Raw genomic sequence first — 13075 nt, forward strand, 5'->3', positions numbered from 1 at the left:
TACCACAAAAGAAAAAGGCAATGCAAGAACCCCAAAACAAAAGCAAAGGGGAAAAAAAAAACTTTGCTCGACATAGGTATCCCTGCGTCAGCTTTGCGTGACAAAGACTTACATTGTACAAATTGTGTTTTTTTTTTTTTTTTTTTTTTTTTTGTCTTTTTGCCCTTTTGCTTATGAACTAATTTGATCATCAATTTAAAACATTTACACAAGTGGATACCACAAAATCTTATGTTATACTTAATGAAAGTATAAATAAACTCCAAGTGTTAGTGAATCTCTTATTTTGATGGGATACGCATTGTACGAAACTAGTTTAGATGATCCAACTGTCAATCTTATTTGTACATAATTCAAGATTGCATACACCAAAAATCGCAACAAACAAACATTTAGAGATCAAGTAACTGGACAAAACTTTTCGATAGTTATAAATGAAAAATCACGATTTAACTGTAGTTTTAGCTCTGATTTTGATGATTTTTTACAGCTACACTCCTTGATCCTATATGAATACAATGAACTAATTCGATCGTCAATTTAAAATATTTACACTATTAGGATACCACAAAATCTTATGTTATAGTTAATGAAAGTATAGATAAACTCCAAATGTTAGTGAATCTATTGTTTTGATGCAATACGCATTATACGAAACTAGTTTTAACGATCTAATTGTCAAACTTGTTTGTATATGCTTCGAGATCGCATATGCAAAAAATCGCAAAAAACAAACATTCAGAGATTCTGTAATGGGACAAACCTTTTTGACGGTTATAAATGAAAAATCACGATTTAACGGTAATTTTAACTCCGATTTTGATGATTTTTTACAGCTACAGTCCTTGATCCTATATGAATACAATGAACTAATTCGATTGTCAATTTAAAATATTTACACTATTGGATACCATAAAATCTTATGTTATACTTAATGAAAGTATACATAAACTCCAAGTGTTAGTGAATATATTGTTTTGATGCGATACGCATTGTATGAAACTAATTTTAACGATCCAACCATCAAAATTTTTTGTATATGCTTCGAGATCGCATACACCAAAAATCGCAAAAAACAAACATTCAGATATCAAGTAACGAGGAAAAACCTTTTCGACGACGATAAACGAAAAATCGCGATTTAACGATTATTTTAACTCCGATTTTGATGATTTTTTACAGCTACACTCCTTAACCCTATATGAATACAATGAACTAATTCGCTTGTCAATGTAAAACATTTACACAAGTGGATACCACAAAAGAAAAAGGCAATGCAAGAACCGCAAAAGAAAAGCAAAAGGAAAAAAAAAAAAAAAACTTTGCGTGACTTAGGTACACTTGTGTTGCTCAAAATTGCTTCGAGTGACGTAGGTCTTTGTCGTGCAAAACAACTTTGCGTGATGTAAGTGCACCTGCGTCGCGCAAAGTTGGGAAAAAAACGGTAAAGCATCTTGGTTTAGTGCCAAAATCTTATCAACCTAGAAAACGTCGCGCAAACGGCCTTTTCATAATGACACATTGCACGACACTAGTCTTCGTTGCGCAAAGTGTCATTGTGCAAAGGCCGTTTGCGTGACGTTTTCTGTTTAGCGTTGCGCAAACATACTTTGCGCGACAAAATTTGCTGTGTCGTGCAAGTTGTCGTAGCGCAAACATGTTTTTGTACTAGTGTTCATTCAAATTCCTCCATCTCAAAGGAGTTGAGTCATAGCTCTCTGAATCTAATTGACTAGTTTGTAAACTAGTTATAGGACATCGTGAACTTGAGGTTTCACTGTGGATAAGTTAAGAAATAGGACTCAGTAGTGGATTGAATTTTCTGCCTAAATGTAATAGTTTTTTCTTCATTTTCTCTCATTTCCACAAACTCATTGAGAATAAGTGGCACACATATTTCTTTTACTTTGCTTTTCTCCTGAACCCATTTTCCAATTTCATCGAAGATGACATTTCTATAAATTATTACTTTCTTGCATAATTGAAAGTTCTATAACCCTTTTCACATGTACCATAACCAATGAAAATGCCTTTAGAACTTGTTTCCTCCAACTTATGTCTCAAATTGCTTGGCATATTGAATAGCACACTGAGTTGCCTTTCCATACCTAGAGACTAATTAACAAAACTCAGTGAACTCATTTGAAATAAACTCTCCTCCTCTATTTGTCTTCAACTTCTTCAGAAGGTAGCCACTTTGAAGCTCCATCATTGCCTTAATTTCTTAAAAACATAGAACACATCTTACTTGTTTCTCAAGAAATAAATCCAATACATTCTTAAATAGTCATTAAAGAATGTGAGGAAATATTTGTTCCCACTCACTGTTGGAATTTGCATAGGACCGTATACATCTAAGTGCCCTAATCAAGTGGTTCCTTTCCTCTCCATGCTTGATCCTTGGGGAATGAATCGCTATGGTGTTTGCCCATAGCACAAACTTGAAACATTTCATATGCTTCCTGAATTTCTAGTAGTCCTAACACCATTTCTTGTTCATGTAACTGCTTTAAACTTCTATAATTCGGATGACCAAACCTTCTATGCCATATTGTAACATTCTGATGTTAGCACTCAATGCAAGTTGATATCCAAACTTGAAAACCAATGGAAAACATCTATTTCTCTTTTGCTTGCCATTCATCACCAAATTGGATAGAGACTTATCATCATGTACATCAACTCTATAATCTCCAAATAGTAGAAAATAACTATGTTAAGTCATTTGCCCAACACGCAACTAATTTTCTACAAGTCCTGGCACCAACATCACCTCCTTTATGTATCCTTTGCCTTTGATGGTATCAATCACAAGTATCATTTACCCACTACATCCCTTAATACTTTAGTTCCCACCATGTACCTTTACTTTAACATTTCTGTTGATATCCACAAGCAAATCTTCCCTTGATGTCATGTGATTGCTACAACCACTGTCTATATACCACATATCACTATTCTTGTCCACAATAGTTGAGTGGCTTGCATAGAACAAGTTCCTTGTCTCCTATACTTGAGTAGCATAACTCACTTGTTGCAAAGTCTTATTGAGATTACAATCCTTAGCAACATGGCCAAATTTGCTGCACTTGTAACATTTTGACTTCCCTTTATTCCAAGACTGGTGAAGATTCTTATTTTGACTGATTATGTAGTTGCATATATTAAGAAATCATTTCTCTTCATTAATGATTATTTTAACCAATTTCCCAGTCTATTTTATATTAGGGTGTGTAATTTCTTAAACAAATTAATTTAGAAAAATGATTGAGCCTTTGTGTACCTAAAAAATAACTGTTCATTTATACGATAAATTGAAATCATAATAAAAACTGGGGTAAATTATACAAAACTACTTCAGTTATGAGTCACACCACAATTTCATACCTCACAAAACATTACAATGTCATACCTCAATTTACGAATCATTGCCATGGCAGGCCTCAGTTAAAAATTCCATCAATTTATCTGTTAATTGCTGACATTACAAAAGCAGGGCCATATGTTTAATCACATATCATCAAATTTGTGCCACGTGACAATTTTTTATTTTACAAAAGTTTAATAATTTAATAATGCCAAAAAAAAATCTATTTAAAATATAATTAGATTAGTTAATTATTATTATTTATTTTTTTTTTTTTTTTGCAACAACGAAAAGGATTAAACAACCATCTTCATCTTCGACGAAATTCAGATGCAGTGATACAGACACAGTGATCATCACCATCATGAGAGAGCAAAAGCAAACCAAAACTCCGCTCTGTCTTCAAATTATCCTCCCATTAATCATCTCAATTCTCTCTCTAGACCCAGCAAACATAATAGAGAGAGCTCCATAATTAAACATCATTAAAAAACCCAGAACAACTGTTTCCTAATACTGTATTTTGAACCGCTATGAAACCAGACAAAAATGGACAATGGGATATCAAATCACTTCCAAAAAATTGAGATGGCTGCTCATACGGACACAGCAACCCATCTCTCTACCACCCTCTTCGACTCCATTTACTGTTCCATTGACGAACCCATAGCCGAGAAGTCTATAACTGTTCGATGAAATTCCATGGCAAATTTCAAAATGAAAAATTCAAGGTACAGTCACCAGAACCGAGTTCCTGATGAATTCAAGTTCCAGCTCTTCGGATTCGAGTGGTGGGATTTCTTCGTCGAAGTCGGATATTATGTATGGATCAAAATCGAGGTCCTCATTGTCATGCTACAACATGCACAGGCTAAGGTCCACCACTAGGCCCCCGTGAGACGAAAGAGATTGTGGGTTTGGCCGGAAGACCCACAAACTTTTGTGACCTAGATCTGAAATTCAACCAACGAACTTGTTTGGATCATTTGCAGTTCAATCGCGTGGGCAGTCACCGCTCTCGCTGAAGTTCGAGTTGGTGGAGTTGGGATGGTGGGTTGGGACCCTGTGACTGCGATGTGAATTGAGGAATAAGGTTAACAGAGTTGTGATGGTGGATCAAAATTTATAGCTGAGGGGTTGGGGAATTAGGGCTTATTTAGTTTTTCATTGTTTTCATTATTTTTAATTTTGTTAATTTTTTAATTAACTAATGTAATTATATTTTAAATAGGTTTTCTTGTTTTTGTCATTATTAAATTATCAAAAAAATTAAATTTTTTTTTTTTTGCCACATGACACAAATTTGATGATATGTCATTAAACATGTAGCCTTATTTTTGCCACGTTAGCAATTAACAGATAAATTGATGAAATTTTTAACAGAGGTTTGACATTACAACTGGTTCATAAATTAAGATATGACATTATAATGTTTAAAACATGAGGTATGAGATTCTGGTGCGACCCATAGTTCATATGGTTTTGTGTAATATATCCTAAAAACTGTGAGACCACCAAGCAATTTCAAAACCTAAATTGCTCATTTTCTTCCCTATTTTATTGGTTGCTTGATCAATTAGTTTAGCTCCCATCAACCAATAACATTAAACGTCATAGCAAAGTTCAGTGCTCTATCTATAATACTAGTCATGGTTCTAGCCATAACTACATTTCCAATTCGAGCCAGCCAGCCCTTCTACTTTCAACAAATCTTTGATGATTTGAAAGCCACAGAATCTACATTTGTAGGTATTTTCGGCAAGATTTGGTCATTCACTCAATTTGCCACAATCTATGTCGTTGATGATCCGATAACCGAAGGTTAGACCCAAGCTCACCCTCTGTTGGCCGATTCCAAGGCTTTTCTCTGATATCCAGTTTGGATGGATGTAATACCCATTACTTGTTTTAACTTCTGCTTACAAGTACAACTGTAGCACTCTAGACATACATGGAACCGAAAAGCAATACGAGCCAGTTAGAGAATTTCCAGTGGTTTCAGGTACCAACAATTGTCGAAATGTTTTTCAGTGGACATACCAAGTTCGTACGTAATTACACAATGCAATGTCACAGTGAAACATTACTAATCTACTATTAGCTTAATATCATGTTTATTGGTTAAAGATATAATACTATACTATACTACTATGTGTATGAACCTTTAGTTCATATTCGATCGTGCTGTTATGGTGGTGTGTTTTTAGATTTAAAAAGTCAGTTCCTTGGAGATTTTTCTTATAATGTGGAGATTTCTAGCTCTATTGTGGCGATATGTAATATCAGTAATTAAAGCTATTGAATTGGCTTCAGTTCGGGATTAGACTTTTATTTTGTTGGAAGTTGATTCTGTTTTGGTTCTTGACTTCTTGCGCTCTCCTTCATTGTTGCTTTGGCAATTGAGAGTGGAGTGGAGGAATTTCTTGTGTAGAATTTCCTAAATGCATTTTCTTCTTCACATTCATAAGGAAGGTAATCAAGTTGCTAATGCTCTTGCAAATCATGGTTCTTCTACTGGCCTTGTTTGGTGGGAATCTCCTCTTGATTTTCATTCTGCCGTATTATCGTGATTATGTAGTTGAAAATTAGAGACGAACAAACCAAATATAAAACTAAGGAGAATATTTTATTGCTCCAAAACAGAGAAACATTGCCGAGATGGCTATATAACTCGAATAGACTACATCTTGACAAACTTGATGAAAATAAATGAATGCAAGACTCATATATATATCGCAAACTAGCAAACCTTAAACCTAAATGGGTTTGGCCCAAAAAACAAAATACTAAAAAAAAAATAAATACTATTAATTTTTTTAAAAAGTCCAGTCAAACTCATGGCAGTAAAGACACGAGTTTGCAAACAAGCAGATGGGGATGCGAGCTCCATGACTCAAACAAGCAGGCAGGCAAACAAGTTCTGCAACAAACGTACAGACAGGCAGGTAGGCTCCGCTAATCTGACAGGCAGGTAGGCAAACAGGCTTCGATAAATGGACAAGCACACATACAGGCAGATTCAGATAGATGGAAGATGGATGTAGATTCAGATAGGCAGATTCTGTTAGGCGAGATTTCCATATCCAAAATGCAAAATACAAGCATATGGAAACTTGGACAACAATCACTCGAGTGGTCATCAATCCAATCTTTCGAGTGATTGCCAAACAGACAACAACATACTCAATGCACACTATATCAAACAACCCAATAAAATTTAGAAGTAGCCAAAAAAGTCTATTCAACATAAAGACAAATTAAAAGCAAAAAACCCTCTCTTTGGGGTAAATCGTAGAACATTTGACCCCGATATTCCGACATATCAATCAGGCCAGGAGACAAGATTTTATCGCGATTGGGAGGTTATCCGTGTGGGAGTGTGAATGTGTTTTTTTCTAGGTTGATTTAGTTAATGAGGTTTGTTTTAATTTCAGATTAATTTGGTTCCTGTTAAACTAATTGGACGTTAGAAGAGTGGATGGTGTTTGAAAAGGGCTGGTTTTTATTCTTTTTTTTAATTTCCCTTTTAGTTGTTTGAATGAACTTTTTATACTATAAATCAAGCTAAATTGAATAGCTGTGTTTGTATATTGTATTTGGTTTGTTAAATTGGTTTTTTTTTTCTTTTTTGCTGAAAAATGTAATTTAGTTTTGTGAATAAAAGTTTTCGAGCAAGAAAATTACCTTGGAGATAGAATTTAAATATGAGCACTTACATTTATTTAGAGTTTTGAATTCATCTTTAATTAGGGCATTGTGGTTGTGAGTTTGATGTAAAGGAAAACTAATGAAAATGGCTTGAAAACTTTGAATTCTAATGATAAGGACAAAATAAAGGGTAAAGTGAATAGTACCATGATTGACTTTTTAGTGTAAAAATGTGGTTTTTCGTTAAAATAAACAGTACCGTGGACTTTTCGTTAAAACTCTCTTGATTTAATGCATTGTAATTTTTATAAACATATTTATTTATATAATTTCTAATTTCGCAGAAATACGCAAACATAATTTCTAGTTGCATCCAAATCATCAAGCGGGCTCAAATGACGCAAGCCCATGGTGCAAAGACTGGTACAAAAATAACCTCCCAATCGTGATAAAATCTTGTCTCCTCCACCAGCGCTAACATATGTTCTTGAGATGAGCAGCATGTATCTCAGGGAATTAACAAAGTAATCAAACCAGCTGGATAAGAATTAAAACTCTGGCTTATAAAGTAAGAAAATTAATCCTCAACCAATTCAAAAATCCATAACATGCACGTCAGAATACTAATTCACCAAAACATGCCAAATTTAATCCATAATATAACATTAGAAACTAACAAGAGAAGGAACTTAATTCTTCTCAGCTTCTTCAAGCAGAAGGATACTGGGATCCAAAACGCATGATGACAGAAAAGACCAGAATCAGCTTGTGAGCATCCCAGCAAAAACCAATCAGATCACCTTCTTTCAGTTGCCGCCTCTTCACAAATTCACGGCTCCATGTACTCATCAAAACATAAGTTCCGGAGCCCTTCCAACGCTTGAAAATCAATTGATGTTCGGAGCTCGTATTAAGATCATAGATTCTAATCCCTGCTCCCTGATTTTCGACACAGTTAATAATTTGATAGCTCAAGTAGGGCAAGATATGTTTCTTAACCAACTTTCTCTTCAGCACTAGCCTGCTGGCCCTGTGCATGTTCCGTCCAACGTCGGTCATCGTCAGAGTTTTCTTGATCGGCCACGGCTCCATGTACCGTCTCGAGTTGGTTGGCCCCTTCCAAATCTGCTGCACGGCCTCATTGAAGCTGTATTTGATCAGCAGGCGGGAAATCTTTGCAGCCACTTCATTTCTTCGCTTCATGAACTTTTGCATAGCATTCTCAGTAGCAGACAGTGTTTCATGCTCTGGGTTCGAAGCAAACGCAGTGTCGTCCTCTGCTGTTCGCTTCAATTTGGTCCAAGTTGGATCGAATAAATTCAGTTCTGTTGACAGTTTGTCTTGAACTTGGTTTTCTGACTCTGCGCAGCAGGGAGTGGCAAGCGATAGATCTGTGCAGACTTCCATTGCTGAAAAGGAGTGAAATTAGCAAGTCTTTTACGATGATGAAAACTTAGATTGACTACGGGTGGTAGATGCTACCTTTTAGAAGCTCAAAAAGTCTTTAGTCTCTCAGTTTTATAATGTTTTACATGTAACAACACTTGATTGGCTTTATAGTTTTAATTTGATTCAAACACTTTGTTTACCTAACTCCCATGGCTCCACACACCCTCAAGAACAACTTGAGCCCATTTCAACACTTGTTGAGTATATGGCAGCATTCAAATGTAATACTTGAGACATGAATATGGCTCGAGAAGCACTTAAGATGGGTTCAAGTTATTCTCGAGGCTATCAAGCAATGTGAACTAGGCAAAGGGTTTGAATGCAATTAAAACTATAAGGTCAACTAAGTCTTTTTTTATACATAAACATGGACAAAAATCTAAGAAATGAGGGGCAAAAGCCTTTTAGGACCTCAAAAAAAAGGGTCATTTTTCTAAATTTTCGATTGATATAAGATAGGCGATCACAACTCATGAACCGACTCTGGTTATTGGGCGGCTTCACAGGGTAGATCCAAAGGTATGCCAGAAAGAGAGAAAAATTTTGGATGGTTCATGTGCAATACATAGCATAACAATTTTAGAGTGAATGGATAAGAAGTTGATACATGACTGTTCAAACTGGTTTAGCAGGTCCAACTTCATTTTCAGCTTTAAATTTGAACAACAAAACAGAATCAGTGCAAACAATTATTTAATTTGTTAAAGTCTCTCTATGTTTAAAAATCAAATGTGGATAGGATAATTATAGGAAAGGTGAAGTGGAAGTCAAAACCAATAATACTCTCTATGAATGGTAAAGAAATTTCATAGGTATGCTAGTGACACAACAGCCACATTAAATACTGTGATAGTTCTATCTATTAATGCTATTTGGTTATATTTATGAGAAATTGTAAATCTTATTGTTTTTATTTGAATACCTGGTTTGCCTAAACTTTAGAAAGCACAAAAGAGTGAGATGCGGTCTCTAACTAAAATTTTTAGTTTTTTAGTTTTTTATTGAAATCCCTAACATTAATGTGATATTGTATTTCTATGTAAGTTATTATATTTTTAAATTAAAAATAAAATTTTTAGTTATTTATATTAATGAAATTTTAAATTAAACCCATAATTTATGAGATTAAAAATATCAAAAATAAATTATACTCCAATATTGTGTGTGTGTGTGTGTACACATGGGTACATTCATCAAAACTAACCCAAAAAATATTGTACCAAAACATGGCTACATTTTTCAATAAATATATATATATATATATATATATATTAGGCTTAATAACATTATTAAATTTCTTCTATTAAACTTGACATGAATACATTCTCAAATCAACGAAATATAATGTACCCATATAAGTTTAAAAATGGATTAAAAAAAAGATTGAATGAATTTTATATAAAAAATGGGTACATTTTACATATAAAAAATTGGTATTTTAAGAATGGGTGCATTTAAGATTAGAAAAAAAAATTGAAAAATTATATAAATGGGTACATATAAGTAAAAAATTGAAAACTTATTCTAATTTCACCTTTTATATTTTAGAAATGTTTTGAATTGAAATTAATTAGGAGTTTAATAAGGGTGGTACATTCATCAAAACTAACCAAAAAATTATTGTAGCAAAACATGAGTACATTTTTCAAAAACACAAAAAACAAATTAGGTTTAATAACATTATTAAATTTCTTTTATTAAACTTGACATGGATAAATTCTCAAATCAACAAAATATAATATACCCATAATAATAGTATAGATAATGTACCCATATAAGTTTAAAAAATGGATTAGAAAAAAGATTGAATGAATTTTATGTAAAAAAATGGGTACATTTTATATTAAAAAAGGATAACAAATTGGTATATTTAAGAATGGGTACCTGCTGAACAAGAGAGGTATGGCTTGAGGGCAACATAAAAAGCAGAGTTCTCAAAAAGAACTTGAAGAAGTAAATAGACAGCACAACAGTTAGAAAGCACAAAAGAGTGAAATTTTTCAAAATAAAACAAAACTCAGAAAGGACACGTAATAGACATGTAAATATGGTAAGACAATGCCGTTGATGTGAGATAAGAGAGGCGATCTCCTTTCTCATTATTATTCCTCTAAAAATGGGCATTTTTCTAAATTTCCCATTGACATGAGAGAGGCGATCACAAGTTCTCAATCGGCTATGGTTGCTAGGGCGGGTTGGAATTGTAGATCTAAATACATGCGAGGAAGAGACTTGGACGAAAAATTGTGACATATGCAATACAAACCATAATAATTTTGGAATGAATGCATAGGAAGGTGATACATGACTGTTCGAATTGGTTTATCCGATCCAATGTGATTTTCAAATTGATAAATTGATATATTTAATTTTTATCTGAATACCTGGTTCGCCGAGAGTTTAGATATATTCAGCCGCCAGGCAGAAGAAAAGTTGGTTGTGTCGCCGAACAAGAGAGATGTGTCTTGAGAGCAACAAAAAAGGCGGAGTTTCCTAAAATAAATTAAGAAATAATTCGACAACACAAGAGCTACAAAGCATGAAAAGAGTTGGATTTTCAAAATAAAACAAAATTGGAGAGGACACGTAATAGACATGCAAATATGGTGAAATAGTGCCGTTGATGCGGAAGTTACTACAGGTACGTAAATTGAAAAACTTACTTATGGAAACAAATTTGGAAATCGTTACATGGAAACCTGGCGTAATTTGCATCTGTTTAAGTTAATAGATTTATGAGGTTAGTTTTTATTAAGAACTTAAACTTAAAATTTAAACAACAAATAGAAGTTATAAAGTGAAAATTGTGGATGCAAATTTCCACCGTCTTTTCTTTTGACGAAAATGCACCTGCAAAATAATAACACTTAAGATTAAGGCCAAAAGCCTCACGCACCCAAGATGAATGTGGGGGGGGGGGGGCTTTGGCCGAAGAATCTCCGATGCCAAAGTTAAAATTTGAGAGAGAAAGTGTTTAGGAATTTTTGAGGAGAGAATGGCCTAGCATTTTAGTGAGAAAACATGACTATTTATAGGGGAGTGACCGGCCCTATTTAGAGAATAGAGGCCGGCCACATACGGTCAAATTGTGAGTGTAATTGCAAGATATTATGTGAAATAATATCTTGCAATTAACTTGGCAATTAATCCCAAATTGAATAGGAAAATTGGGAGTTACCTTTTGAGTGAGAATTTGATGAGGACTGATGAGAGGGTTTTGAATAATTACCATTTCGATCACCTTTGACTCTTCATTGATTGAGCCACTATTGTCTGTTGCATGCGTGTGAGATTCTCGGTGTGCCTCGAGGGTAATTTTGTCATTTTCACCCAAAAAGTACACGTGTCGCCTCCATAATTTTCTTGATTATTTTTGGCTCCACAAATGCCCCCATACCTGCTGGGCTGCTAGCAGGAAAGGGCAGCAGATGTAGAGATCTCCAATTTTGATGCAGATTCCCATTTGGACTTGGAATTAGATTCTTCTAGGAAAGGTAAATAAATCGCTTCCAAAGCCTATTTAAGCCTACCTTAAGTAAGGGATTAAATCAACTTTGGAGGGCAATTATTTATCCCTACAAGAAAGAGAGAAAGCTAGAGGATATCTGTTCCCCCATCCCTAGCGCTCTTCTTTTCTTGCCCATGCAAAAAACCGTCTTCTGTTGATTTCTTTGTCTTCTTCGCGCCGCACCAATGTAAGAAAAACTTAATTTTCTTTGTCTTTTCTTGGGTGGTGCTGCTACATGGCAGTTGTCGGGATGGTGCGGCACGTTGGCTGGCAGGGGCCAGGAATCAGCCTGCCATGGGCCGAGGAGGTGGTGTGGTAGGGGGCCACAACTTGTGTTGCTCGGCTTGACTGAAGCCAAGGGCTGGCTCGACATGGGCTAGGAAGTGGGGTGGCATAGGCCACGGTTTGGGTTACCACGTATGGGTTGCTTGCTAAGAATGAGGAAACTGCTTGAGTTTGATTTCTTAGCTGCCGTAGATGGAGCAATCAAGGACAGAGTTGCCAAGATCAGAGCTGTTGAAGATGAAATGTTTGATGAGCGAACTGTTGAGTGTGAAGTGGTTGTTGCCCCCTGACCATTTGCTGCTTAGCTGGCCTTCGAATATTGGATCTTTTAAGCTGTGTTGCCTTCTCGCATTGGAGAGCATTTAGTTTACCCTTTCGCACTAGAGAGTAGACCTAAATCTGTGTCGGGGAATTAGTTTACCCTTTCGCACTGGAGAGCAATTAGTTTATCCTCTCGCACTTAAGAGCAGACCCAAATGGTTGTCGGGGAATTAGTTTACCCTCTCGCACTTGAGAGCAATTAGTTTATCCTCTCGCATTGAAAAGCAGACCCAGATGGGTGTCGGGGAATTAGTTAACCCTCTCGCACTGAAGTGCAATTAGTTTATCATCTCGCATTGGAGAGCAAACCCAGATGGGTGTCGGGGAATTAGTTTACCCTTTCGCACTGGAGGGCAATTAGTTTATCCTCTTGCACTGTAGAGTAGACCCAGATGGGTGTCGAGAAATTAGTTTATCTTCTCGCATCGGAGAGCAGACCCAGATGGGTGTCGGGGAATTAGTTTACCCTCTCGCACTGGAGAGCAATTAGTTTATCA

General features: G+C 35.3%; 1 protein-coding gene across 1 annotated transcript; it reads right to left on the bottom strand.

Moving 5' to 3' along the window:
• Positions 1-7661: 7661 nt before the first annotated feature.
• Positions 7662-8574, bottom strand: LOC103942179 (putative B3 domain-containing protein At1g78640). Its single transcript, XM_009352384.2, has one exon. The coding sequence runs from the start codon at positions 8420-8422 to the stop codon at positions 7724-7726; it is 699 nt and encodes a 232-aa protein (XP_009350659.2). The 5' UTR covers positions 8423-8574; the 3' UTR covers positions 7662-7723.
• Between the last annotated feature and the right edge of the window lie 4501 nt (positions 8575-13075).

The sequence above is a fragment of a genome, unplaced genomic scaffold, assembly GCF_019419815.1.
Source record: "Pyrus x bretschneideri cultivar Hongxiangsu unplaced genomic scaffold, Pyrus_bretschneideri_v1 Contig30, whole genome shotgun sequence".
Lineage (NCBI taxonomy): Eukaryota > Viridiplantae > Streptophyta > Magnoliopsida > Rosales > Rosaceae > Pyrus > Pyrus x bretschneideri.

What these genes read in the sequence shown, in the direction of transcription:
- LOC103942179 (XM_009352384.2), bottom strand. Translation starts at nt 8,422, where the DNA reads ATGGAAGTCTGCACAGATCTATCGCTTGCCACTCCCTGCTGCGCAGAG.